Below are 23,850 nucleotides of genomic sequence, written 5' to 3' on the forward strand. Positions count from 1 at the left end.
TCCTCCTCCTCCTCCTCCTCCTCCTCCTCCCTCCCTCCTCCTCCTCCTCCTCCTCACCCGGCTTCAGCTCGTGCGTCTTCATCACTCCAAACTCCTCATAATCCACTACAAATGAGCGAGCAAAAACTTCCTCCACGTCCCCGTCGAAGTCCAACAGGCTCTGGAGACCACGGGCGAGGCCCGGATTGCAGTCCTTGAGGTCGAGCAGGCAGGGCTGAAACCCCATCAGCTTCTTGTACACGACCATGGGGAAGTGAACATCGAGGATGACGCTGTTGTAGATTGCGAGGCCGAAGACTTTCCCTATCAGGTTGAACTCCCTCGCATTCTCCAGGGCCGTGGCAGAGAACCAGAAAGTCCGGCTATCGTCATCGTAGGTGAACATGCCGTAGTTGAGGTCGAACATTTGCCGGACGATGAGCTGGAAGAATTCCTTCTGGACGCCCCCCTCATCGATTCCTTCCTCCCCCTTGAACACGACCTTGAGCGGCTTCTTCAAGAACGTCTCGTTCCCGTCCTGCTGCGCAGAGATCTGAACGAGCGTATCCCTGATCAAGTTCTCCCTCCTCACCTTGAGGATGAGGTAGGGGCACTCGTTCCCTCCGAAGATGCTGCGGAACAGCGCGGACCTGATCTGCGTCCTCATCTGGTTGTTGGCGTCCAGCTGGAGAAGCTTCGACTTAGTGGAGGGGTCGAGGACGAAGGGATGGTCGCAGAAGGAGAAGGGACAACGCTGAGTGTCCTTCCATCTCGCAAAGTCCTCCGTGAAGTCGACGAGCTCGTTGATCGCGTCGTTGTAGAACTCCTTGTACGAGACCCTTGTCCTGCTCTGGTTGCTGCCCCACAGGATCTTAAGGACCTTGGTGGCAGACGCGACGTGGTCATCGATGCAACGGAACTCGTTCACATAGATGGTGATGAACTGTTGGAAGGCAACGACGATCTCGCGGAACGCCTCCTCCTCCACCTCCTCCAGCCATCGCTGCAGGATGTCTCGGTGGTCCTGCTTCAGCTGATTGACGGAGCTGCAAACCTTCTTGAAGATGCTGTTGTAGAACTCCGGCTCCATCAGGCCCGGCCAGAGGAGGAGGACGACGAACATCCGCAGGTGCTCCAGCTTGTTGCTCGTCCCCGTACCAGCAGGCGGGGCGCCAGCTTGCTCAGAAGCCCCTCGAACGCCAACGCTACCATGTCGTTGACGATGCTGTCGGTCAGAGCACCCTCTCCATTCACCATGGCTATGGGCTTCCGGCACTTTGCCATGGCGGCGAAGGCCTCGCTAACCGCATCGAAGTCGATGCCCGAGCTCTCCTCGTTGGCCCTGCATGGCCGCCCGTTCTTGAGGAAGCTCCAGCTCGCCGACTCCGAGCTAGACAGGCACCTCTTGATCGCGTCTGCAAGCTCCAGCTGCGTGCTCACGTTGGACTCAGCAGACGTTGCTGCCTGCAAGAGCTTCTTGAGGGGCACAAGCTCAGCTGAGGTAGAGCTGGCCTCCGTCCACTGCAGGCTCTCCGGGATGGTCACGGCAGCTCCAGCACACAGGAAGTGGGTCGTGCTCTGCGCGAGCTTCACGGCCAGGAGGGCGGCCGAGGTGGGGTCGAGCCGGGGCCCTTCAGGGCAGGAGAAGCAGTTCCTGTTGGTGCAGTAGACGGTACCGCACCCCATGGTGATCTGATTGAAGTAGCTGTAGATTAGACTCCTGCATGAGTCGTAGTCCGGGCTCGGCGTGTAGGACGGCAGGGCGTCTCTCCCTCCTCCTCCTTCAGCAGCTTCCCCGTGCAGAGATGAGCGCTCCTCACTGCCTGCTACCTGCATCCTCTCCCTCGACCCGTTCATGTGCTCGTCGCCTCCTTTGGAGGCGCTGGGCGCCCCTGCCCCTGCGACTGGGTCAATCGCAATGCATCACATCCGACACGTCGACTTCTCTCACCGTTGTGACTCGCAGCATGCGATCCCTGGAGAGGACTCGACGACGACTCTAGCCCTCGTTCCTCATTGTCGTCTCTGCACATGTCGTCTTTCTTGTCCATGATACCACCTCCCAGACAAGGGCGGGGCCTTGGCTGCGGTTACAAACCTCGGAGCTCCCCTCTACACCTTCACAAGGCCATGGGGTTTCTTCTCTGATGAGCCCCTTCCAACAAGTCGAGAGGGCTTCTACCTGCACGAAACATGAGAACTTCACCGAGGCCACCTGCTGGTTCAGCGTTTGTCTTTCCAACTTTCCTTGCAGCAAGCACGCTTGCTCAAGCACCCACATACATCAGCTCCTTCAGCTACATGCTCGATCTCCCTATCTTCACATCTCATCGCAGAACCTACTTCTGACCATCTCCTCGCACCAGCGCGCCAATTCGCACGGCCAAGCGGATGCTGCATCTACAATGTTCTATCCAACGAAGGGAGTAGGAGAGCTGTCAAGGTTCAAGAAAGGTGTGAGACAAGAAGAAAGAAAGCTGGATGGGAGGGTAAGGCGGAGTTTTCTTGATAGCTGAAGAGCCGAGGTCAACCTCCATCCTATTGCTCACTTTATCCTTGTCCGCTTTCATCCCCCACCCCCACCCCTCCCACCTCTCTCTGTCTCTTGTTCTCCTGCACACAGAATATAGCTTATCAGCTCTTCTCATCTCAATGCGCAATCGCTGTCAGCATCCTCCATCCTCCATTGAAGCGTCCTCACTTCCAGGAAACCTGATACGGCCGTCTCGCTTCGATTTTCACTTTATCTCGCTCCCTTCCCTTCTTCCTCTGCGCGTGCCATGGCTTCATCGTCGTCATGCTCGCCGCTTCTACTGGGCATGTTTGCATCCTCTCATCGAGTCTGTCCCTCCCCTCCCCTTCCTCCTCCTCCCTCCTTCTTTCCCTGTCTCCTCCCCTAGTGTCTGCATAGAAGGCGATCGATAATACCACCGCACCCCCACCCCCCACCCCTCTATCCGAACCTTCACCCCACCACCACCTACTTCCTTCGCCCACCCTGCACAGATGTACCCCACCTTTTCGTACACATAGGACAAAGTACCACCATATTGATATCAAAGTACCCCTCACTTATCCCATGGGGAACAACAAAATTTCACCCCCACCCACAATTTTGTGTCCCCCCCAACAAAGACTCATCTGTACCCCTACAACCCATTCCCCATTCAAGGTCAGCCTCACTCAATCGATTTTCAGACGGATAAACACCAAATATTACTCCAAGTTTTGAAAATTTCCAAAAAGAAAAAACACGAAATGTCCAGCACGTTTGAAGTCATACCACCCCCCTTTTCCCCTACATTCCTAGGTACCTCCACCGAGAGGGAATGGATGAGCCGGTTGGCTTGATGGTGCCGGGCCCACCTCAGCCTTCTTGAAGAGCGGGTGCCGCGTGCGGCTCTCAGTCCGTGGCACGGTGACCGTCGGACGACGGTGCGCCCGGGCCGCGGGCGGCCCGGGCGGGAACTTGGCTTAAAACTGGTTGCCATCAGGGCCGATTGCCAGCCTGCCCTGTCACGGTGCAGCCCGGAACCGTTCGGTTGAATCGTTGAAAGTTCCGACAAACGGTTCACGGTACCGTGTACTAGGCCGCGGCACTGCACCAGCCGCCGGCGTACGGTCATCCGACCAGCCTTGACCGTACCGTCCAGGACGGGACTGAGGCTGCCGCCGTTCTAGCTGCCAGCCTCAGTGACCGTCGGACTACTGGCGACCCGCCGTCACGGTCGCGGCGGCCGCCGCTCCCGGCGGCCTGATCGGGGGCAGTGCCATCACTCGGAGTCCGAGTACCGTGCGAGTCACGTGGATGGCAAGGGTTCAAGGTGATACATCCGAGTGGACGGTACAAGTTCACCGAGTTGCAACCGGTATGTTGCATGAAATCACTGCCACATTCAGTGTACGGCAAGTGGCGCCGCCTTAATCGCGGCAGTGGTCACCAACGGTTGACAGTCAGTCACTGCTGGTTGCCAGCAGCCATTGAGTAGCAACGAGTGACCGTCACTGACGCTGCTCACAACAACCCGCAATCCTGAATGACAACCTGACAGGCAACAGGAGTCAGGGGAAGCCCCCGCCTCCCCTCCTACCCTCACACCGACATCTCACCTTTTCCTTGGGCTTCCCTGAGTTGACTCCTTTGTCAAACAGCCCAGACTTGGTCTCGAGGGAATCGAGTTTCTGAAGGAAAGCAAGCATTGGCTTGAAGACATTCAGAATGACTGGTAGTCGCACCTCAATCACGTCCAGCCCTTCGATCACTTTGCCAAATGCCTGTGTAGGTCTGATCAGATGAGGAGTAGCAGGAGGAGGCATCGGCCAGCAGGGAAAGCAAAAGGAGGCAGAGGAGCGGCAGACGAAGCAGAAGAAGGAGGAATAGCAGGAAGAGGGGAGGGAGGCGAAGGGACTGAGGAAGCAGGGTGGAGCCATGAGAGAAGGGTTACCACATATTTGTTGTCGAAAATTTTCGAATATCCTACATGAAACGTGAGTGAAGGATCTATCCCTTGGTTCGTTCGGTCTCCCACCCATATCTATTTCTCTCCTGGTGCTGATGAAGAAACGCGAGTCGACCTGGAGACTTCATGTCAAATGCGATTTCAGCTCCCCTCTTCTTGCTCACTGTCTTCTCCAACGTGTTCTGCATGGAAACGATTCCTGGCGCTGTGTGCATGATCTTGAAGTTTTCCTTCACGCAAAAAAGTTATCCATCTCAACGCTCCCATCGGCTCTTCACCTGCTCGAACGGCTCGCCGTCGTTGATCGCTGGTTTCCCGCTCCTTCCGTTGTTGTTCAGGACCTGCAAGGCCACTCTCACTTGCTCAGCAACGTTGTGCTCCATCTGATACATCTCCTGCCGAGATCTGAAGTCCTTGCACAATACGGTAGAACTCCGTGCCCTTGTACCCGTAGCCAGGGGAACCTTTCACCAAGCCCTTGAAGTTCTCAACAGTCTATGAAGATGAGCGAGAGAATGAGTTGAGGGCATCGGCCATGTTGCAGCATCACCTTAGGAACGATGCCTCCATACAGCCCTATTACGATCCTGCTCGTGTTCTTTGAGTCTCCAATCGAAACGTCAAAGTATGCCTTGTCAGTGACCTGTTGTACAAAGAGATGTCAGTCTTCCACGACGATTGAAAGAAGAAACGAACTTGAGCTTTCGCGTTCCCTTCCGGCGTAGTCAGGTCGATCGAAGCAGACGTATCCACTGTAGCCGTGCCCTCCTTGGCGCCAGCACCCGCCGATGCCTAAAATTGTTAGAGCCCATTGAGCAGGCAGAGGAAGAATACCACAAAAGAAGAAATGAGCAGGATGGAGCCCAGCATGCTCCTTCGTCCCATGGTCTCCGAAATATCCGAATTCATAGTAACAATATCAGCATGTCGCCTCTCACGGGTGCAGGGCATGTTGCCATGGCGGAGGAGAGGCAGAGTCCCTCCCGTGAACGCCAGCGATCCTTCCAACGAAGACATCAAGACCATGCACACAAGAAACGCGCTCCGCGATGACGACGAGGATGAGGATGAGGATGCGTATCTCAATGGATATGAAGAAGATGACGAGGAGGTCGAGGAGGTCGATGCTGAACAGCGTCTGCGGGCGCCATGAACTACCGCGCCCGAGGCCGCCATTGCTCCGCCGCCCGCCTCAGAGATCGATATCTAATTTCTTGACTCGGGATTAAGGGGTCTTAATTTCCTAATTCTGCTCGATAATTCAGATCACGGCCGCCCGGTTTCAGTTTAAAAGAATCTTTTTAAAAGTCACGGAACCACCACGACGGTCACGTGGCCCTCGATAGAATCTGCTGTACTCTCCAACAGTAGTACTGTTTCTGCGACGAAGCATCTGCGGCGCTCAACACTCTGGCAGGCAAGCATGGACGAGTAAGTCGACGCGCCGGTACGGGCATGTCATGTCACGTGTGTCGGACGTTTCATTCCAACGAAACAAATAAAGTATGAATAAAGTATGCTACATCTGTTGAGCTCTGTGGCTCTTGATCGAAAACCACCACTTCCCACCCATGTACTCCCTTCTTGCATCAAGATCAACCCCCACGCACCTTGCGAACATGTGAAGCTGTCTAGCGACAAGTTTCACTTGTGCGACATGCTGTTCATCCTTGCAACAGTCATCGGACGAGCTTGCTCTCCAACAACGAAGTTCTTTAGGAATCCACTCGCACTGGCATGAGTCCCATCCCTTCTCCCTTGCAAGATTCCATAAGATGGCAGACACGATGACGGATGGTTTAACATGATTCTCGGCGATCAAATGGCTGAGCTTGAGGTAGATGTCAGCGACATCCCTCAGAGCATTTCTTTTTGTTTCTGGCGCCAAGTCCAGAACACAGGAGAGCAGCCTCGAAGTTGTGACGGGTTGAAGGTTGAAATCAAGCGCTTCCAGTACGGCCCATTCTGCATCACGAATCTCATCCTCGTCCACTTGAAACGGTTGCAACAAAGGTACTAAGTCGCAGATCCGTACAGCGTAGGTTTCGCAAAGTTTCAAGGCCGTCAGCATGCAGGCTACAGGCAGTAATACTGATTTGCGGAAAGATTGGACCAGTTTCTCGTTCTGCGAGCATCGTTGCAAGTAGTTCATGGACAAGGCAATGACTTCTGAATCCATATCATCCATGATGCCAACTGAATGACAAAGCTGTAAAGAAACGAAGGATCAGAAAAGAATCAATCTGCGAGCAAGATCTTTACCTCAAGGACAACTTGAATGCTTCTAATCATTGTGACGGGATCCGTGCACTCTTGCTTCTTCAATTCCACCTCGTCTTGAAGGAGAGCATGAAAGTGTCGCATCTGCTCTTCCGATCCCCTACACTCCTCGACTTGCATACACTGCCCACGGTCAACTCTGCACAATTTCTGCACCGTGCACTCAGTCTCATCAGCTGGTCTTGCTCGCTTCTGTCTTGAAGTTTGTTGAGCTGAGAGTGTAGAGGGTTCTTGGTGTTCTTGCGCAGTGCTGCCGGTGCTTGCTTGGAGGATCGCAGGAATGGAAGGAGTGAGTTGCATCCTCTACGGTAGCTGCTCAACGTTTTCTCAGGCAAGCTCTCTCCCTTACCCTTCTGTCGCTACTGCTCGCTCTCCCTCGTGTTGTCCCTCGAGCCCCTAGCGTCTGCTTGTCTCCTCGCCTCCACGCCTTGTTGTTCCTTGGTCGACCTCCTGCTCTGGTATAGGCCCTAGTAGCGCCCCCGAGAGGGAGAGGGGTCCTGTGAGTGGATGTATCATTTACACCGGTCATCCATGTTAATTTGTACCAATATTTTCACAGATGAAGGGTGGGTGATACTAGCGTCGTACTCCGATGGGTGGGGTACAGTTCTGACCGAATGTGCGAAAAAACATGATTTCGTTTTTTCACCCCCAGCCCCCCCCTGTGTCTTTCCAGGAGTGGGTATACCGGCACGACCCCTTCCGTCACATGATTTGCAACCATAATTTCCCACGATATCAAATTTGACATATTAAAAATGGAAATTCTGCCACAGTTTTGCTGGCTCCTCGATATTTGTCCTCTAAATATGCCCCCTACCCCACGTCTACAACCCTTCATTTTGACCGATCTTCATCCCTACCCCTTACGACTAGAACAATTCACCTCAACCAGTAGTGTACCCTGCTCATTTCCATAAAACCACCGGGTACTTTTCCAGACGCCTGCAGTATCTGACCACCCACCCCAGACAAATCAATCATGTGATAACCCCTTGGTTTTCCCTTCGAACCACCCCTGTCTTGATCTGACGCCCCACATATTCCATATCAGTGCCTGTCTTCTTCGTACAACACTCCTTACCCCCTTTGATCAATACCCCTACCCCCCCAAATAACTATAGTACCCCGTAATTCTACTTCGAAATCTTGCATGAGCATGACCCCTACCCATTCTCCTCCTCAGTCAAACACGCCAACTCTCCCTCAGTTTACTTCAGGGCATTTGGTGTTATAACTATTCACTCTACAATCGACGCCGATTGTACCCCTGGACCCCTTTCTTCTAGGTGATAAGTGTAGGGTAGGGTAAACAGAATCTATCATTGATTGGCATGCGTAAAGTACCCCAACCAAGGTCTCAGCCCTGACAGCACATTTTGACCACCCCACCCCACACAAATTACCCCTACCCTCCGATGAAAAAATATGACCACAATCTTGGTACTCCTGACCTATGAATAGTGGCCCATCATTATCCCCTGACCCCCGTCAATTGTCGAAAATAGTGTACCCCACCACCTCCACTGACCTGGAAAAACTACCCCACCCTTTGTATTCCCACCGAGGACGCCCGCTGTGCTCGAGATTTTGCTAAAATTCCGTCCTCCTGAAGCTCAGTTTCCGAATTACCTCCACCCCTTCTATGTCGGTCAAATGAACCCCTGGATTAACACCAGGATGGTACCACCATTATTGAGCTTATAATATTATATTGAACCCGGCGTAGTACCAGCTCACCTTTATTACGGTACCTTATCGGTTATTTTTACGTCTAGCACAGTGTACCGGGCCATATCAGGGCTGTACCGTGCCTCGGAGTCAGACTAATAATCATCGAGTCAGTCGCCGGGCCAGCATGGTCGGGCGCCGGGCCCGGCCTGTCAGCGCTTGAAGTACTGTAACCGGCCCGGTCCGGGCTCCTCGGACTCGAAGCCGGCCCGCGCCTGCGGTGACTGACACTCCTAGAGGTCTTGAGGCCAACCCGCCTCGTGTCAGATATGAAAGTTTTCAAAAAAAGCTCAGCAACAGGGGTGAAAATGGCGTGCCGAACGGTGTTCATGGCGATGGCTTGCCTGTTCCTCGAGGGCGCAGAGGCATGGTCACTCCTGCGAATCAGCCTGCCGTCATGGACAGAGCACGGGAGACAAGCATGCACAGCGGATGGTCGGCATCAGGGATGGGGAAATCAGCGATCAGGCATGATGCCACTGGGATCCTGGGCAAGGAGGGGAGGTCGGACGATTCGGATGAGCGGAGATGCAGAGATCGAGCGAGAAGTCTGGATGATCGAGAAGCCTGGTAACCTCAAACATCTGCAGAAGAAGAAGGACATGCTTCCTCCTCCTGGCCCTGACGAGGTTCGCGTGCGAGTCTGCGCCATCGGTCTCAACTTCGCCGACGTCTTCACGGTGCTGGGCATGTATGACGCCGCGTCCTCCAAGGAGAACCTTGTCCCTGGTCTAGAGTTCTCTGGTGTGGTAGAGGCTATCGGTGATCGCCTGCAGAACCGGAAATCTGCGATCGTATCGAGGTCGCCCGACGGGAAGCGAAATGTCCTGGTGTCGTCTCCGGAGCCCAGTCAGACGAAGGAGGGGGACGGTCAGAAGATCAGAGTTGGAGACAGAGTCATGGGTTTCTCTCGCTTCGGCTCTTTCTCTACGCACCTGAATGTCGGCTCCTCCTACATCCGACCTATCCCCGACGACTGGACGTTTCAACAAGGAGCATCGTTTGTTGTCCAGGGTTTGACCGCATGGTACGGGTTGGTTGAGCTTGGACAGGCGCAGGCGGGGAAGCGAGTCTTGATCCACTCAGCTGCAGGAGGTGTTGGCCTCTTCTGCCTTCAGATCTGCCGGCTCTTCGACATGACCCCTGGTGGCCCGACCTTCTCCCCCCTCCCTCCCCCCCGCCCCCCCGCCCTTTCTTTCCTCCCCAACCCCCAACTCCCAATCTCACTCCCACATCCACTCCCTTTCTCTCCCTCCCCCTCTCCTCCCCTTCCCCCTCCTTACCTAGTGCCATCAGTTGCCATCGTAGGATCGGAGGAAAAGTCAGCGCTGCTGGCAGAGACCTACGGGCTCGAGAAGTCGCAGATTGTAATCAGGAAGCAGAGCCCGCGGTCTGGTGGAGGAGAGGAGGGGGCTGGGGTGGTCTGACTTGCAGTCCTGCGCAGGAGGTTCAAGGAGGATGTGATTGGAGCTTGTCAGCTTCTGGATGGGAAGTAGGACGTACAGCTCTCGGTCCTCCTGTCTTGCTCAGGGAGTGGGTGCAGGGGGTATGACGTCATCATGGACTCGGTGGCCGGCAAGTACTTCAGCCCTGGCTACGAGAGGTCGACGCGCTAGTCACACTCGAATCTGACTGGTTCTTGCAGCTTGAGCCCGCAAGGACGTCACGTTCTCTTCGGGGTGAGTGGAAGGCAGGCAGGAAGGGGAGGAGGAACGAGAGAAGATAGCGAGAAACACGCTGGTTGCTGACTTCTGATGTCGCAAGGCTGCTTCTTACACTCCACGTGGTGACCTCGGCAAGGTCCACCTCCTTGCTCCTCCTCATCCTTGCTCCTCCTTAGTCCTCCTCCTCCTCCTCCTTAGTCCTCCTCCTTAGTCCTCCTCCTTAGTCCTCCTCCTCCTCCTCCTCCTCCTCCTCCTTGCTGCACCTCATCCTTCCTCGTCATCCTTCCTCCTCCTCCTCCTCCTCCTCCTCCTCCTCCTCCTCCTCCTCCTCCTCCTTCGCTGCTGCTGTTCCTGTCTCAGAGCTGAGGGCTGGTCTCAAGGTCTGGTGGTCCCTTGAGTTCTGGAGGAGTATAGTCCCCAAGTTCCTCTCCCGGCCCAAGTTGGACGTGCAGAAGATGATCGGGCAGAACAAGGCTGTCTTAGGATTCAACCTCATCTGGTACTCCTTCCTCCCTCAACCTCAAGTCGCTTCCCCGTTAGCCACCTTGATCGCTTCCTCCCTTGCTCTTGCCTTGCTCTTCTCTTCCTCCTCCTGCGGTTCCGCATCCTCCGTTGTTCCTCTACAACCTCTTCTACCATTCCCACTCCCCCTGCAACTTCACCCGTTCCATCATGACCACTTCTAGATTCTCCTCCCTCCCCCTCTCCTCCTCCCTTTTCTCTCCAACTCTCCACCTCCTTCCCTCCCTCCCTCATCTTCACTCTCCCTCTTCTCCTCCCTCCCTCTTCCCCTCCCTCCCTCTTCCCCTCCCTCCCTCCCTCTCTCTCCCAACGTTTCCTCCTCGCTCTTGTCTCATCCGGTCGCAGGTTGACAGACGGCGAGACTGACCCCAAGGTCCTGGGCCTCCTCATGGACCAGATGCTTCAGAGGCGCTGGAATCCTCCGATGGTCGGGGCGGAGTTCAGGTTTGATGAGGTGAGGACGACTCCCTTGCATGCATGAGCTCACGAGAAGCGAGCAGATGCCGGAGGCCCTTCGCTTCTTCAAGAGGTAGGAGGAAGAGGATGGTGACGAGGGTGCATGAGACTGACGAGGATGGCAGCGGTCGGAGCGTGGGCAAAGTTGTGGTCAACGTGAGCGAAGAATGAGCGAGGGTGTGGTCTACGAGTCGTAGGGGAGCACAGGAAGAATTTTCAACATGTCATGTTTGGAACAATTGATTGATTTATTGACATCAACATTTGGAGCAGTACAAAGCTGAATGCTTTGATCCAAGGTTTCAAAAAACAGGGAAAATCGACAAAGACACCAAACTTCTCATCGACGAGCACATTTGGCCCGAAATTGCGCAGAAATCTTGAAAGCAAAGCAGCTTATTTCGTATCAGATGTCAACTTGAGATCGGAGAGGATCTTCTTGCGAGTCTCCTCGTCTCCGCACTTCACAATGAAACGAATCTCCACAGCACTCTCGTCGTCAAGAGAGAAACCAGGCGAGACCTGCACGTCAGACAGGTCAGTTCAGCAGCTCAAAGAACCCGTCTTGCCTCCCTTACCCCAGGGTTCTGACGGATGAAGCCCTTGAGACGCTCCAAGTCAGTGTAGACGAGCTTGTTAGTGTAGTCTCCGCTGCCGCTGACCGTGGCCAGGAGGGACTCAGCGGTCTTCTGAACCTTGCTCAGACGATCCTGCGTCCCAATCAAGATCTATCACCCTTGCCATGATCTCATCAATCTCCACCGCCATCAACTCAATATCCGTGATCATCATGAGCAGAATCATCCGAACAAACACGTCAACTGACCTGCAAGGCAGCAAGTCTCTCCAGGTTCTTCTTGTAAGGAGGCTCCGAGGATCCATCGCCGAGTGCAGAATCCGACATGTTGCTGAAGAACATTTATCAGTGTCACATGATCGACTCCGAGCCAAGTTGTCTCAAGTGTTCCGCAGGCACGTCGAACAAGTGCGTACTGTTGTTAGCCTAGCCGCCAGACTGGTGAACAACGAAGCGTGTACACTTGACATCCGGAATCGTCTATCAATACTTCCAAGTTGACAAGAACTCTGGTGGGTGGAATCTATGATTATCTTCTTGCTAAGTAATGCACATCTATAGCTTTCAAGGCATCATGGAAACCCAAACTACGATCGAGGCACTTCAACTGACATTGCAGTTGATAATTTTGTTTCGTTGACAACATTTCAACATCATGCACATGCCATCATATCCTATAGCTTTGATTCCAAACTTCAATCCTCATCGATTCTCTTCCTCGCTTTCATGTGCCGTCGCAATCTATCCACGCTCTTGGTTTGGTGGTTTTTTCCTCCAGCTCCCTTATCACAATTATCCACAACAAAGTCCTGCGAGCAACCAGCTCCTGCCCTTCAACCACCGCTCTCCACTCCTCTCCTCTCCTCTCCTCTCCTCTCCTCCCTACTGCTCTTCCTCCTTCTTCGTCCCTCCATGTTCTTCTCCTCCTTCCACTCCTGCCCCTCCCCCATCAGCAGAGGAACATTCTCTTTCCCGCGCTCTCACAGGAGGAACGGTTTTCCCCTTGCCACTGAAAACCCCCTTATATCCCTGGTAATTTCATTGATAAGTTGGGGGTGGGGTGTATATTGGGTACTCGAAGAAATTGTTTTTTTTGGAACTGTTCGATGGACCCCCTTGTTTGAAATCGGTCAAGGGGGTAGAAGCGATGGGTCCTGCTCCGAAACCAAACATTTGAATATTTGAAAAGTACTGATGTTCAATTTCAATAGTAGCAGTGAATTTTCATGATTTCATTTCCTTCCCTCGAAAGACTGTAACACAGTTTGGATCGGGAACTTCGTGCAGTGAAATGTTCCGATGTATTTTGAAATCTGATCAATAGGCAACAGTTTATTTGAACTTCTCTTTGTCAACTTTTGCATGAATCCGAGTACTGAACACTTTGAGTAAAGCCTGAGTACTCGGAACTCCTAGTATGCCATACGGCCCGGCCCGGTCAGTCGGACCGTGCCACAGGCCGCCCGTTGGATCAGCGGCGGCCTGCCGCACCGCCGCAGTCCGATCGCGGCATGAACTTGTTCCGATGCCGCGCTGATGCCAACTTGTTCCGATGCCGCGGGCCCCGGGCAGTGAGCCTCGGAGCCGCGTGGGGCGGCACTCCTATCCTCTGCCAACCGGGGCCGGGCCGAGTCGGGGGCAACACCGTGACAGTGACGCCAGGCCGGGCCCGGGCGCCGGTGCGGCAGCCGCGCCGCCGCCGCTCGGAGGGGCCGGCGGCACGGCCACCGTGGCACGGTGTGACTGCCATGATCGGCCCTGCCATGATTCAAGCGGCAGGCTGCGCGGCCCCGCCCGGCCGGGCCCGCCGGCCCCGGCTCAGTGGCCGCCGCTCAGTGAGCCACACCGGGCCGCTTTCGGACCGTCAGTTGCCCATCGAACGGTCACACTGGCCAAGGCGTGTTTTGAATTTGAATTCCCCTGGAGGCGTGTAACGGCAGCGCCCTGGTTTATATATTCTCGTCCTGTTGCGCGAGGAGAGAGCGCGCGAGCGAGGGACGAGACATGCCAAGGACTAAGAAGAACGTAGAGACCGTCAGTGCTGCTGATGAAAACACGGGTATCATCCAAGCAGCTTCCGGGAAGGATGCTGTAATGAAGGAGCCTATGGCCGACATCACCAACGACACCAAGCCAGTGAAGATGGAGGAGCAGAACGAGGTCAAGCAGGAGGAGAAGGTGTACAGGACACACATCCGATTCGACGAGGATGGCAATGAGACCAAGGAGGTTGAGGAAGTGTCGATCAGGAAGGAGACTAACGGGCAAGAGGAGGAGGAGCACGAGGAGGAAACTGACAACAAGGCTGACAACGGCGAGGAGTTTGTTGAGGTGACTCACTTTGGGCTCACCTACAAGATCTACAAGGGATCGAACAAGGTGGAGGCCGTCTCCGGCAACCAGGGAGCATCTGCTGAGCAGCCATCGCAAGTTGACCAGGAGAAGCTCAAGTACCGCGAGCCGCCCTCCTATTTCTACAAGGAGCAGAAGGAGAGGTGAGGGTTGCAAGGGGACGGATCAGACGTTGACTGCTGCCTGTCTGCAGGGATGTCTCTTGGCAGGGAGTTCATACTCGCTTCGAAGGTGCTTTTGTTGAGCTAGCGACTCTTCTTTCTCACTTGACATGGCAGACGATGATGATGTGGCCGCGGTGGAGCAGCAGGAGGTGCCTGAGCTCGAGGCCATTATGGCCAAGACGCTGTCGCTGGGGGCCGAGGAGAGCGCGTCGAAGAAGAAGGGGAAGGGCCAAGGGAAGAAGTGAACTAACTCTTATGTCTATGTAGCCAAAGGGGGACGGGACGGTGAAGGTAGCTAGTTGAGCTAGGCTGTTGCCGTAGTCCCTCTATCAGTTCAGTTATTCTTTCAACTCTTGTATTGAAAGCAAATGAAGAGCAGACCTGCCTGAGCTCCTTCCTGTCTCACAACACACGGTAGTCGATGATACCCACAAAAGCCGAACCGTGGTCCGTATGATACACCTTCTTGAACACATCCTGCTTCTACTGTCAGACCATGCACTCTTCCTCCCCCCCCCCAACTCCAAGTTCCTCCTCTCCCTCCCCCTCCCCCTCCCCCTCCTTCCAATATCTCCCCCTCTCATCCTCCTCCTCTCACATCACTCAATCCACCCCTGCTTCCGGGCAGACGTCCAGCCCGGAGCGATAAGTGCTCGTCACTGACAATCTCAATTAGAGCCCGACAACAAAGAGACCTCAGCAAGAAACGGACCAGTCTGTCACTTCCCCTGGTAGCCAGCTGCTCTGATACTTGGCCCGCAGGACCATCCCGCGAACATTGTTGGTGTGAACAAGGAAGGATCTAGTGCGCGGGTGAGAGAGGGGAGTTGAGGTGAGCGGATCTTACCTCACGGTACCGCCCTTGATGACAAGGGGATGGTCGAGAGTGAGTTTGCCGTACTTGGGGCTGAGAGCGAGGTCAAAGATGCGATGACCAGTGACAAAGGCAAAGACTTTGAGTTCTTGGTGAAGTTTGCAATGGGGAAACGAGCGTTGAGGTCTTGACCGACTTGGGTCCAATCTCCCTCATTCAGTTCATGCCCCTTTGACTTGTGTCAGAAAACAACAACTGTACACTCCCCGGCCCCTCCCAACCCCCGTTTCTCCTTTTCCTCCTTTATCTCTTCTCTTTCTCCTCTTTCTCTGTCTTTCTCCTCTCTTTCTCCTTTCTTTCTCCTCATCTTCTTTGCCTTCTTTGCTCATCAGGTTTCACACTCACGCTCGAGATCCCTTCTCGGGTGTAGACGGTGACATTCATAAGCTCCTCCTCAAAGTCCTTCCAGTAAATCCCCGACTAGAGCAGCAAGACGTAAATCCTGACCCTCCTCGTGGTAGGCAAGGGGAGCCAATGCCCGCACTCCTTACCTGTATGTAGAGTCCAGTGATCTCAACGTCTTCCTTGGCTTCTACCTCGAAGAACTGACCGTACCTGCGCAATGTCACTCCTGCCGCGTCATGGGAGAGGAGGAGAATGGACTACCAGCATGTGCACCATGGGACCCGTTCAAGGAGAGAGTAGACTGGGTAACTGAATTGCGTCGTGGCGAACTACAAGGCATCGTGAGCAGACTGCCGTCAAACAAGAAGGGATGGGAGGGAGGGTACGGAGACAAAGAGTCAGAGATCAAGAGCACCTGCTCGATACTCGGATCATCTCTTGGAGATGTCATCTTCACCGTCATGACTGTCGGCTCGACCTTGATCTAGACCGACGGTCACAGGACAGACTTGAAACCAACACGCACTGCCGCTCTGACCTTCACATACTTCTCGTTGTATTCCGTCAGGGTCATGTTGAGCTCTTTGGCTCGTGCGTAGATATTCTTCTCGAAGTTCTCAAGGATGCCGTAGGGATCAGGATTCCTGTCACCTGAGTCAGCTGCCCGAAGTCTCGTCCTCCCTGCTCTTACCTCTTTAAGGTCGATTTGTACCAAGATTCGGATTCCTCCGACATTTCCCCGACGGACCCGCCGCTGGAGAAGAGACTCGGTCCCATATCTTGACCTTCTCTGTCTATCTCCTGAAACTCCCTGATGATCTCCTGATACGTCGGGTCGTTGACGTCGTGCGTGAGGTCGGCTCGCTGCATCCATGTCGATATGGTGTCTGTTGCGTTGGGAAATCCCATCACCTTGCTGGAGGAGGAGGAGGAGGAGGAGGAGGAGGAGGAGATCTTGTCCTGCGAGCGCAGGGCAGAGAGGGAGGAGGGAGGAGCCATGTCCATGCTCTCGTCATCGTCCTGATCGTAGCTGCCACTCCTCTCGACGTCTCTGCTGATCTTGTCTTGTTTCCTCAGGTCCATCTTCACCTCCGCACGCAGCAGGGGGAGCTTGCTCTCAAAGACCGTCCCGAGGACGCCAGTCCCTGCTGACTTCGCTCTCCTCGCCTCCCATGCCGTCCCACGGTCAGTCCTCGGCGAAAAAGCCAAGGGATGGACCAGGCCCTGAGCAAGTGGAAGGGTAGTGAGGGAGGCGGCGAGCATGAACAGACAGAGCGAGGAAGGGACAGAGGAGCGAGACCTGCTGGAAGACAAGGAGGAGGAGGAGGTGAAGGAGGAGGAGGAGGAGGTGGTGGAGGAGGAGGAGGAAGGAGGTGGGAAAGCCCGACGCTGCTCCCGCAGTCTCCCCTCTTGAACGGCCCCCGAAAGCATTGCGGCCATTGGGAGGGGTATGAGGGTGATGAATCGGTATGTATGATCTCTGGAAGGATATGGGGAGGCTGCAAGGGAGGGAGAGAGGGAGGAGGAGGAGGAGGAGAAGAAGAAGAAGCAGAAGGAGCAGGAGCTGAAGGAGCAGGAGCAGCAGCAGGAGCAGGAGCAGGAGCAGGAGCAGCAGCAGGAGCAGGAGCAGGAGCAGGAGCAGGAGCAGCAGGAGCAGCACAAGTTGTCCAGTAATAGTCATGAGCTCTGCGTGTGGATTCTCAGCATACTGATTATGGCGTTATGTTCAGATGTCTGTACGCATGTTAGCCAGGAAGGCGAGCTGCTGGATGAGGCCTGTCAACAGCAGCAGCTCTGCTCGCTCCTTGCAAAGGTCCTTGAGCTTCAATGCTGGCATACCGGCTGCGAGCCGCCTGTGGTGAGATGCACTGCGATGCTTGCGAGGCTGACGGCACTCAGGACGAGGTCGTCTCCCCTTCCCTCGGCAATGGGCTTGAGGTTCGTCTCAGTTCAGGCAGCTGAGCTCCGCAAGGTAGGAAGAGGGAGAGGAGGAGGGAGAGGAGGAGGGAGAGGAGAATCGTGTGTGGAGGGTCGTTGGTGACGGGGTGGAAGGGCGAGGTGTTCGAGTTCAAGGGGAGCAAATGCACTGTTATCAAGCTGTCGAATCAAATCAACAACCGCAAGGCGTTCGTCATCGTTGAGTTTCGGCGAGTTGACATGCGGCGTCACGGGCGATGTGACGCGCATGGCAGGGACTTGAAGTCGAAGAGCAAGAGGACGGAGACTTTCCGAGCGGAGGAGAAGGTGAGAGCAACTCGACGCTGCTGTGCTCTTGTGAGATGATGCTGACAGCTGGAGAAATGTTTCGTCGAGAAGAAAGAGCTGACATACTTGTACTCGGACAACAAGCAGCTTTACCTTCAGGTGACCCTTCCCCCTCTATTCCTTCCTCCCTTCCCTCCTGCTCTCCCTCCTCCCTTTCCCTTCTCCTCTCCCTCCCCCCTCTCCCTCCTTGCAAAGGTCCTTCAGCTCTCCCCTCCTCGTCCCCTCACTCCATCTACTCATCCCCGCTGAATGCTGTGCCTTTCTTGTCTCGACAGGACCCGAGCACGTTCGAGGGCATTGAAGTCCCGGAGAGCATCATTGCCGAGCATCAGTTGGCTTACTTGAACGAGGGAGATAATGTACGTCCTCCTCCTCTCCCTTTCCTCCTCTCCCTTCCTTCCCCCAACTCTTTCCCCCTGTTTCTTTGCTCCTTCCCCCATCCCTCCTCCTCCGCCCGTTCTCCTCCCTCCTCCTCTCGAGCTTCTCCTCTCCCTCCGCCATCCATATTCTCTTCTCCTCATGCACCTTCCACAGGTCAAGTTGATCCTCGTGAACGAAGAACCGCTCCTGCTCGAGCTCCCTGCCAAGGCTCTCTGTGAGGTGGGGAGCAAGAAGCATGGTTTCCTGCTCTTTACAGCTCTTGGTGCAGGTTGAGAGAGTAGATGGAAAGAACGCAGTGTTGACCAACGGGAGGACGATTGCTGTGCGCCTCCTCCTCCTCCTCCTCCTCCTCCTCCTCCTCCTCCTCCTCCTCCTCCTCCTCCTCCTCCTGGCTCCTTCTCTTCCTCCCCTTCTCCTCCTTCTTGTTTTCCTCCTTGTTCTCCTTCTACTTGTTCTGCTTCTCTCCCTTCTTCACTCCTCATTCTCGTTGTCAACATACTGCTACCATGGCTTCCTTGCTGAAGATGACCGAGCAGGTGCCGTCCTACGTCAACGTCGGGACTCGTGTCTTCGTGAGAGTCTTGATATACGTAGGATGACAAGTGAAATTGCTGCAGGTGTCTACGGAGACAGAAGAGTTTCTAGGGAGAGACTGAGAGAGTTGAAAGGAGGATCAGTGAGAATAACTGTCTTAGATTGAAAGTTGCAGCATGTTGGAATACATTTATCAAGCTGCCAAGCTTGCAGAACTTTCGAATCAGCGTCGTCACTCTCCCTCCTGCCTTGTCATCATGGTCATCATCCGTATCGTTGTCAACATCATCATCATCATCATCATCATCATCATCATCATCAGCAGCAGCAGCAGCATCTCCATCGTCATCATCATCATCGTCAACATCATCATCAACTTCTCCTCCTCCTCTTCTCCTCCTCCTCCTCCTCCTCCTCCTCCTCCATTTCCTTCTCCATCATCTCCATGATTTCCATCGTAAACATCACCCTCCCTCCCTCTCCCTCCATCTCTCCTCCCTCCCCTCTCCCTCCCCTATACAAAAGACCCCCGTCACTATCAGCGTCCCGATGGTCCTAATAAACGGCTCGATGCGGAGGGGGAGGCGGAGGAAGGGGATGGAAGGGAGGGAGGGAGGAGAGATGGGGACGCGGAAGAGAGGGGAGGAGGAGGAGGAGGAGAGAGGAGGAGGATGAGCAAGCAAGGGAGCAGGCGCAGCAGCTGAGGAGGTTGAGGAGCTTGAGAGCTTGAGGGCGAGGGGGAAGAGAAGGAGGAGGATGAAGGTATCCAGGCTCAAGCATCTCCTCAAGCATCGCATCCCGAACCCCCAGCTCTCCGACAAGCGACAACTCGAGGAGGACGTGAGTCAACATGAGCGACATGCCCAGGTGTTGACCAGCTCGCAGGAGGCCAGAGGATCAGCTTCTTCGCAGGAAAGCCCGACGTACACGAGTCAGAGGTTCTTAGGCGACGACTTGTACAGCCACCATGACGCTATGGAAGTTGTAGAGGTACAAGACACTCGTGCTCGCATACCGATGAAACATGTTTCAACAGCAACATGGTCAAGATGTCGGAGATGTCAAACTCAACAAGCCTACCAAGAAGAAACTGCTGACCAAGTTGCGAATCCCGCAGCTCAAAGGTGGATCTCTTCTCATCACTTGACTCTCTTGTCTGATGCTTCACAGAGCACTCGAACAAGCTCCAAGACTCTGATGCAGTCGCATCCTTCCTTCATACTGACCGACCGAGTCAACCAGAGCTGTACAGAGAGGCGAGGTACAGGCGGCTGGTGGTTCGAACCAGGTACCCGAGGAGGAGGCAACAAGATCTCAACAAGAGCTGCAGGAGCGACTCTCTGTCGTCGGATGTGGAGGAGCTGGAGAAGAAGGAGAAGTTCGAAGCTGTCAGAGCCAGGAGGGAGGCGGAGAAGCAGCTTGTGATCTTGCGGGACAAGCTGAGCAAGGAGCAGAGCAAGAACAAAGTCCTGCAGGAGAAGGAAACTCCTTCCTCCCTGCTGCCCCCTCCTCAACCTCCTCCCGCAGGTCTGGAGCCTCGAAGAATGTTTGAGCACCAAGGACGCGGACCTGGAGGTGAAGGATGCAGAGTGCGAACACCTGAGGTATTTTCTCTCCTCCCCTCCTCCCCTCCTCTCCTCCTCCCCTCCTCTCCTCCTCTCCTCCTCTCCTCCTCCCCTCCTCTCCTCCTCTCCTCCTATCCCCTGTAGATGCAAATCTCCTCTCTGCGCGCCAACGACACTATCAAGAAGTTGAACAAGGAGGATGTGAAGCATCTTGACTTCAAGACGTTCCTCCGCATCATCCGCAAACTGCAGCTGGGCGGGTCGTCGGCTCCTCGCGTGAGTTTCCAGGAGCCTGACGATCAGGAGGCGCCGGCTCAAGACGACGGCGTGTGGGATGAGTTTGTATGAGGGAGCGGAAGGGAGGAGAACAAGGAGAAGACACAGAGGGAGAGAGGAGGATGAAGAATCGAAAAGGAGCAAGAGGAGGAGGAGGAGGAGGAGGAGGAGTCAATGTGAATGGAGAGCACTTTTGTTCTTGTGAGATTCTTGAAATAAAATATTGAAACAATAAAATATACATTGTCATCGGTTGTGCTGCTCGTCCAGCAGCAGTCGAGGCAGAGGGCCGACTGGATTTTTCTCAGCTCGTCCGCCTCTTCTTCTTATCGTTGGTGACTTCCGAGATACCCGGCTGTCACCCAGCAGTCATCGACCCCTCTCACACAGCTGCTTTACCTTCACCTTCTTCAGCGACCGGTAGAGCAGCTCGCTAACGATGTCGGCTAGCTCCTCCGCTACTTCGAATGTTGGGACCGCAAGGACGCTGCACTTGCCTGCAGAGAGGTCAGCGCGGCGAAGAGGAGCAAGAGGAGGATGGGAAGGAGGACGAGAATGACGAGGAGGAGGACGAGGAGGAAGCTGAGGACGAGGACGAGGACGAGGACGAGGACGCTGTACCAGACTCGTAGACGTTGACATAGACGTTGTCCTGCCTGCCCTCCCCAGCAGGGTCATGAATCCAGTTCTTGAGGCAGGAGATGCGGATGTAGAGCGAGAGGTTGTTGAATCGCGCCTGCAGGTGACCCGTCACGGCCAAGAGACTTCAGCATGACCAGCTCACCGAGTTTCCCTTCTTGTTGGCAAACTGAACTCTCTGCACTCTGACGAGACGACAGACCGTCAGGCTGACCTCCTCTCAATGACGGACATACCGATCGGAGAATTCATGAGATTGCAGGAATCTGAAGAGAGCGTCCATGTTGAGCTTGATCCCAACATCTGATCCAGCAGTCAGGCACGGAATGTCATCTTCGAGGTCTCACTCTTAAAGTTCATGTTCCAGCTTCCAAGAAGCGGCGCAGATATTATCTTGACGCAATCTACAAACAAAGTCACTTACCGCTTCTACGTCTCCCCCCCTCCCTCCCTCTTTCATTCATTCACTCACATTCACTCACTCACTCACTGCTTTTTCTCTTTCTTCTTACCTTCTTGCAACAACTCGTCTGCGTTCTTCTTGGCAACCTTCCACAAAGTTGGCATACCTTTCTTCGCAGTCAAGAACAACAGAGTGAAAAGAAAGAGGATAACCAGAGCTCTTGCACATCTTATCGACTACTCGGATCATATCAACAGCGATTGTGTTGGCTTCGATCAGCTTATCTCTGCTTTTGCACCCGTAGGCCTGTGTTCTGCCATTGGACCAGACCCGCAGTTTGATCTCATCATCGCCCATCATCTTCATCATAAACGTGCATGAATCATACTGCTTCTTGCCATTGTGCTTCGGGTATGGATTCTTCGCTTGCACTGAAATCTGCGTGATCGTTCCCCGAGGATCATTGCAAGGCCAAGGCAGGGTGACCGCCTCCTTCACCGCAAGGATGTCAAACAGCTGGACATTCCTATCGTACATGCTCGGAAACAGCTGGCACAGACCAGTCGCAATGGCCTTGATCTCGAAAGGGTCTCGAGTAGGGAGGCTTTCGGGGTACAACGAGGTGGAGGGCCTGCAGGGATCATCTTCTTTCAGCGTCCTGCTCCTCTCTGACTTATGAGGAGCCGCTCGTTTCGTCTTTGCCGTTGTGCCGTGACGAGGCAGGGCGGCAGCACTCAGAACACTCCTGTTGCTCCCTCCTGCCATCAGGCTGAACGTCGTGATACCCGTTGGGCTCTTTGTCATCATATGATCTGCAATATTGTAAATAGTAATATTGGTATTGTTGTTGCTGCCGCAGCCGGCGCTGATGTTGTTGTTGATGATGTTGTTGTTGCTGCTGCTTCCATCTTTGTTGCTGCTGTTGTTCGATGTGTGTATCTGTAGGGTTTGAATCTCTTTCAATCTAGATCCATTATCAATTTTTGGCTCATTTTGTTTTTGGTTTGGTCGCTGCATCCCGATATCAGGTCAGCCTCATCAAAGGATGCATTAGATTGTGTTGTAGAAAACTCAAGGTTATCAATTTGAGATTCTCCTCCCATCTCATGCTTGATAAGAGCACAGGCAGTGAGGTCATACGCCCTGCTGTCCTGACTCTCCTCCATCTCAAAGTTGTCCGCAACATTCGACGACTGGATAGCCCACATCTCGGGGAAGTCGGCAGAGCGCAGGAAGTCTGTCTTGAGAGCCTGGGGGAGCTCAGACCCGTCAAACCCGACGAGCTTTGACTTGTCGTCCAGAGAGGAGACGCGCGAGAGAATCTCATCCCCCATCTTCTCCTGCATGTTGGCGAGCACCTGCTGGTTGATCCAGTCTTCACCCAGCGGGATGTTCTCTGAATTCAAATTCTGGTAGGTAAACTCTGGAAATCTTGAATACTCGATCGGATTTGACAATTGCTTGCTCAGATTGCCAGAAAACAAACCATTGCGATCGTCCTCCATCATCTCAAAACCAAATCCATCACAATCATTTATCTGGTTGCTTGCTGCTACCATGGCAGTGGTTTTCACGACGTCTGGGGCTTTTCCGTTGTACCTACAACGATTCAATCTTTGAGCGATCCGGCAATGCGTAAGCACAAAGCAGAGGATCCCCTGCTGTTTACCTTTGGTTTGAGAGCGTTTTATCTCTCGACATCCAAAGCTCGAGGGTCCTCTCAACCTTCATTGGAGCACTTTTGTAAGAAGAAGAATGAACGAGATCCAGTGAATATGCTCAACTGCAACTACAGGTTGTGAAGAATAGAAAAAAGCTGCCTCGTGTTTGATACTGTATAGGATAATAGATAACAAAAGAAACGGGCAGAATCGAGCCAGAATATTTGCTACGTATTAAGACGTGCATGCCCCTCTTCGATTCTACTCAAACTGCCTTTAATTTGATCCATCAATCTCTTGAAGAGAGTCAAAGGAGCATACGCTGCAACGGCATCCAACTAACCCGCAACTAATCATGAAACCACCCAAGTGCTTCCCGAGTTGTGCAGCTTCTAGAACCTTTCTAACCAGCCTACCTCTCCTTGTTCGCGTCATCTGATCGCAATGGTTTCAGATCAACCCTCTCAAACACTCTCTTCCTCCTCGATTTCTGCCTCTGCGTCCCCTCGCTCCCTCCCCCCAACACCACCTTCCCCTCCACAGCCATCTTCGCGTTACCCCTGTTCCCATCCAGCTGGATCAGCACCTACCCCTGCATTCCCCACCCCCCCATTTTGCGGGTGGAGACCTTGTTAATCTCAACATACCACCCACTCGGCGAAGTTTCCGTTCTCTCCATTTGTACCCCTCATATTCAGATGATTTGGATCTATCATGGTGGG

The 23,850-nt window shown here is 54.1% G+C and overlaps 10 protein-coding genes across 10 annotated transcripts; 4 read left to right on the plus strand and 6 right to left on the minus strand.

The window, feature by feature from the left end:
• Nucleotides 1–81: 81 nt before the first annotated feature.
• On the minus strand, nucleotides 82–2,030 carry GUITHDRAFT_148230 (hypothetical protein; the record flags this gene model as incomplete). Its single annotated transcript, XM_005819907.1, has 4 exons — nucleotides 82–105; nucleotides 128–1,204; nucleotides 1,234–1,877; nucleotides 1,931–2,030. The coding sequence occupies 4 exons, from the start codon at nucleotides 2,028–2,030 to the stop codon at nucleotides 82–84; spliced, it is 1,845 nt and encodes a 614-aa protein (XP_005819964.1).
• A 2,450-nt stretch (nucleotides 2,031–4,480) lies between these two features.
• Nucleotides 4,481–5,626, minus strand: GUITHDRAFT_90880 (hypothetical protein; the record flags this gene model as incomplete). The annotated part of the gene is made up of 6 exons (XM_005819908.1): nucleotides 5,274–5,626; nucleotides 5,136–5,231; nucleotides 4,990–5,082; nucleotides 4,830–4,934; nucleotides 4,718–4,780; nucleotides 4,481–4,669 (listed from the first exon to the last, which is right to left on the minus strand). Exons 1-6 carry the CDS (start codon nucleotides 5,613–5,615, stop codon nucleotides 4,481–4,483), a joined length of 888 nt encoding a protein of 295 aa, XP_005819965.1. The 5' UTR covers nucleotides 5,616–5,626.
• Nucleotides 5,627–5,958: 332 nt separating this feature from the next.
• Nucleotides 5,959–6,839, minus strand: GUITHDRAFT_120817 (hypothetical protein; the record flags this gene model as incomplete). Its single annotated transcript, XM_005819909.1, has 2 exons — nucleotides 5,959–6,648; nucleotides 6,702–6,839. The coding sequence occupies 2 exons, from the start codon at nucleotides 6,837–6,839 to the stop codon at nucleotides 5,959–5,961; spliced, it is 828 nt and encodes a 275-aa protein (XP_005819966.1).
• A 1,903-nt stretch (nucleotides 6,840–8,742) lies between these two features.
• Nucleotides 8,743–11,263, plus strand: GUITHDRAFT_166576 (hypothetical protein; the record flags this gene model as incomplete). Its single annotated transcript, XM_005819910.1, has 10 exons — nucleotides 8,743–9,596; nucleotides 9,747–9,840; nucleotides 9,895–9,942; nucleotides 9,994–10,053; nucleotides 10,096–10,129; nucleotides 10,215–10,250; nucleotides 10,495–10,613; nucleotides 10,982–11,090; nucleotides 11,137–11,165; nucleotides 11,218–11,263. The coding sequence occupies exons 1-10, from the start codon at nucleotides 8,759–8,761 to the stop codon at nucleotides 11,261–11,263; spliced, it is 1,413 nt and encodes a 470-aa protein (XP_005819967.1). The 5' UTR covers nucleotides 8,743–8,758.
• Nucleotides 11,264–11,488: 225 nt separating this feature from the next.
• Nucleotides 11,489–11,896, minus strand: GUITHDRAFT_120819 (hypothetical protein; the record flags this gene model as incomplete). Its single annotated transcript, XM_005819911.1, has 3 exons — nucleotides 11,489–11,614; nucleotides 11,671–11,781; nucleotides 11,828–11,896. 3 exons carry the CDS (start codon nucleotides 11,894–11,896, stop codon nucleotides 11,489–11,491), a joined length of 306 nt encoding a protein of 101 aa, XP_005819968.1.
• Nucleotides 11,897–13,673: 1,777 nt separating this feature from the next.
• GUITHDRAFT_120820 (hypothetical protein) lies at nucleotides 13,674–14,430 on the plus strand (the record flags this gene model as incomplete). The annotated part of the gene is made up of 3 exons (XM_005819912.1): nucleotides 13,674–14,164; nucleotides 14,215–14,252; nucleotides 14,300–14,430. The coding sequence occupies 3 exons, from the start codon at nucleotides 13,674–13,676 to the stop codon at nucleotides 14,428–14,430; spliced, it is 660 nt and encodes a 219-aa protein (XP_005819969.1).
• Nucleotides 14,431–14,881: 451 nt separating this feature from the next.
• On the minus strand, nucleotides 14,882–16,487 carry GUITHDRAFT_120821 (hypothetical protein; the record flags this gene model as incomplete). The annotated part of the gene is made up of 9 exons (XM_005819913.1): nucleotides 14,882–14,987; nucleotides 15,033–15,092; nucleotides 15,140–15,228; nucleotides 15,405–15,479; nucleotides 15,551–15,630; nucleotides 15,678–15,733; nucleotides 15,791–15,888; nucleotides 15,943–16,048; nucleotides 16,096–16,487. The coding sequence occupies 9 exons, from the start codon at nucleotides 16,485–16,487 to the stop codon at nucleotides 14,882–14,884; spliced, it is 1,062 nt and encodes a 353-aa protein (XP_005819970.1).
• Nucleotides 16,488–17,169: 682 nt separating this feature from the next.
• On the plus strand, nucleotides 17,170–18,805 carry GUITHDRAFT_156184 (hypothetical protein). Its single transcript, XM_005819914.1, has 10 exons — nucleotides 17,170–17,262; nucleotides 17,304–17,376; nucleotides 17,457–17,551; nucleotides 17,597–17,648; nucleotides 17,697–17,768; nucleotides 17,945–18,028; nucleotides 18,204–18,269; nucleotides 18,319–18,372; nucleotides 18,587–18,622; nucleotides 18,668–18,805. Exons 1-10 carry the CDS (start codon nucleotides 17,174–17,176, stop codon nucleotides 18,704–18,706), a joined length of 660 nt encoding a protein of 219 aa, XP_005819971.1. The 5' UTR covers nucleotides 17,170–17,173; the 3' UTR covers nucleotides 18,707–18,805.
• Nucleotides 18,806–19,340: 535 nt separating this feature from the next.
• Nucleotides 19,341–20,497, plus strand: GUITHDRAFT_148236 (hypothetical protein; the record flags this gene model as incomplete). The annotated part of the gene is made up of 7 exons (XM_005819915.1): nucleotides 19,341–19,424; nucleotides 19,470–19,574; nucleotides 19,621–19,708; nucleotides 19,755–19,872; nucleotides 19,915–20,050; nucleotides 20,112–20,159; nucleotides 20,294–20,497. The coding sequence occupies 7 exons, from the start codon at nucleotides 19,341–19,343 to the stop codon at nucleotides 20,495–20,497; spliced, it is 783 nt and encodes a 260-aa protein (XP_005819972.1).
• Nucleotides 20,498–21,284: 787 nt separating this feature from the next.
• GUITHDRAFT_148237 (hypothetical protein) lies at nucleotides 21,285–23,198 on the minus strand (the record flags this gene model as incomplete). The annotated part of the gene is made up of 6 exons (XM_005819916.1): nucleotides 21,285–21,367; nucleotides 21,412–21,468; nucleotides 21,577–21,633; nucleotides 21,680–22,279; nucleotides 22,624–23,066; nucleotides 23,137–23,198. 6 exons carry the CDS (start codon nucleotides 23,196–23,198, stop codon nucleotides 21,285–21,287), a joined length of 1,302 nt encoding a protein of 433 aa, XP_005819973.1.
• Between the last annotated feature and the right edge of the window lie 652 nt (nucleotides 23,199–23,850).

Source organism: Guillardia theta, assembly GCF_000315625.1.
Source record: "Guillardia theta CCMP2712 unplaced genomic scaffold GUITHscaffold_199, whole genome shotgun sequence".
In the NCBI taxonomy this organism is placed as follows: Eukaryota; class Cryptophyceae; order Pyrenomonadales; family Geminigeraceae; genus Guillardia; species Guillardia theta.

Excerpts from the sequence above, each read along its gene's own strand:
- GUITHDRAFT_156184 (XM_005819914.1), top strand. The coding sequence starts at position 17,174 with ATGAGGCCTGTCAACAGCAGCAGCTCTGCTCGCTCCTTGCAAAGGTCC. Across the intron at positions 17,377-17,456 it reads AGGCAGCTGAGCTCCGCAAG|GGCGAGGTGTTCGAGTTCAA; the intron begins GTAGGAAGAGGG and ends ACGGGGTGGAAG. Across the intron at positions 18,623-18,667 it reads ACGTCGGGACTCGTGTCTTC|GTGTCTACGGAGACAGAAGA; the intron begins GTGAGAGTCTTG and ends AAATTGCTGCAG.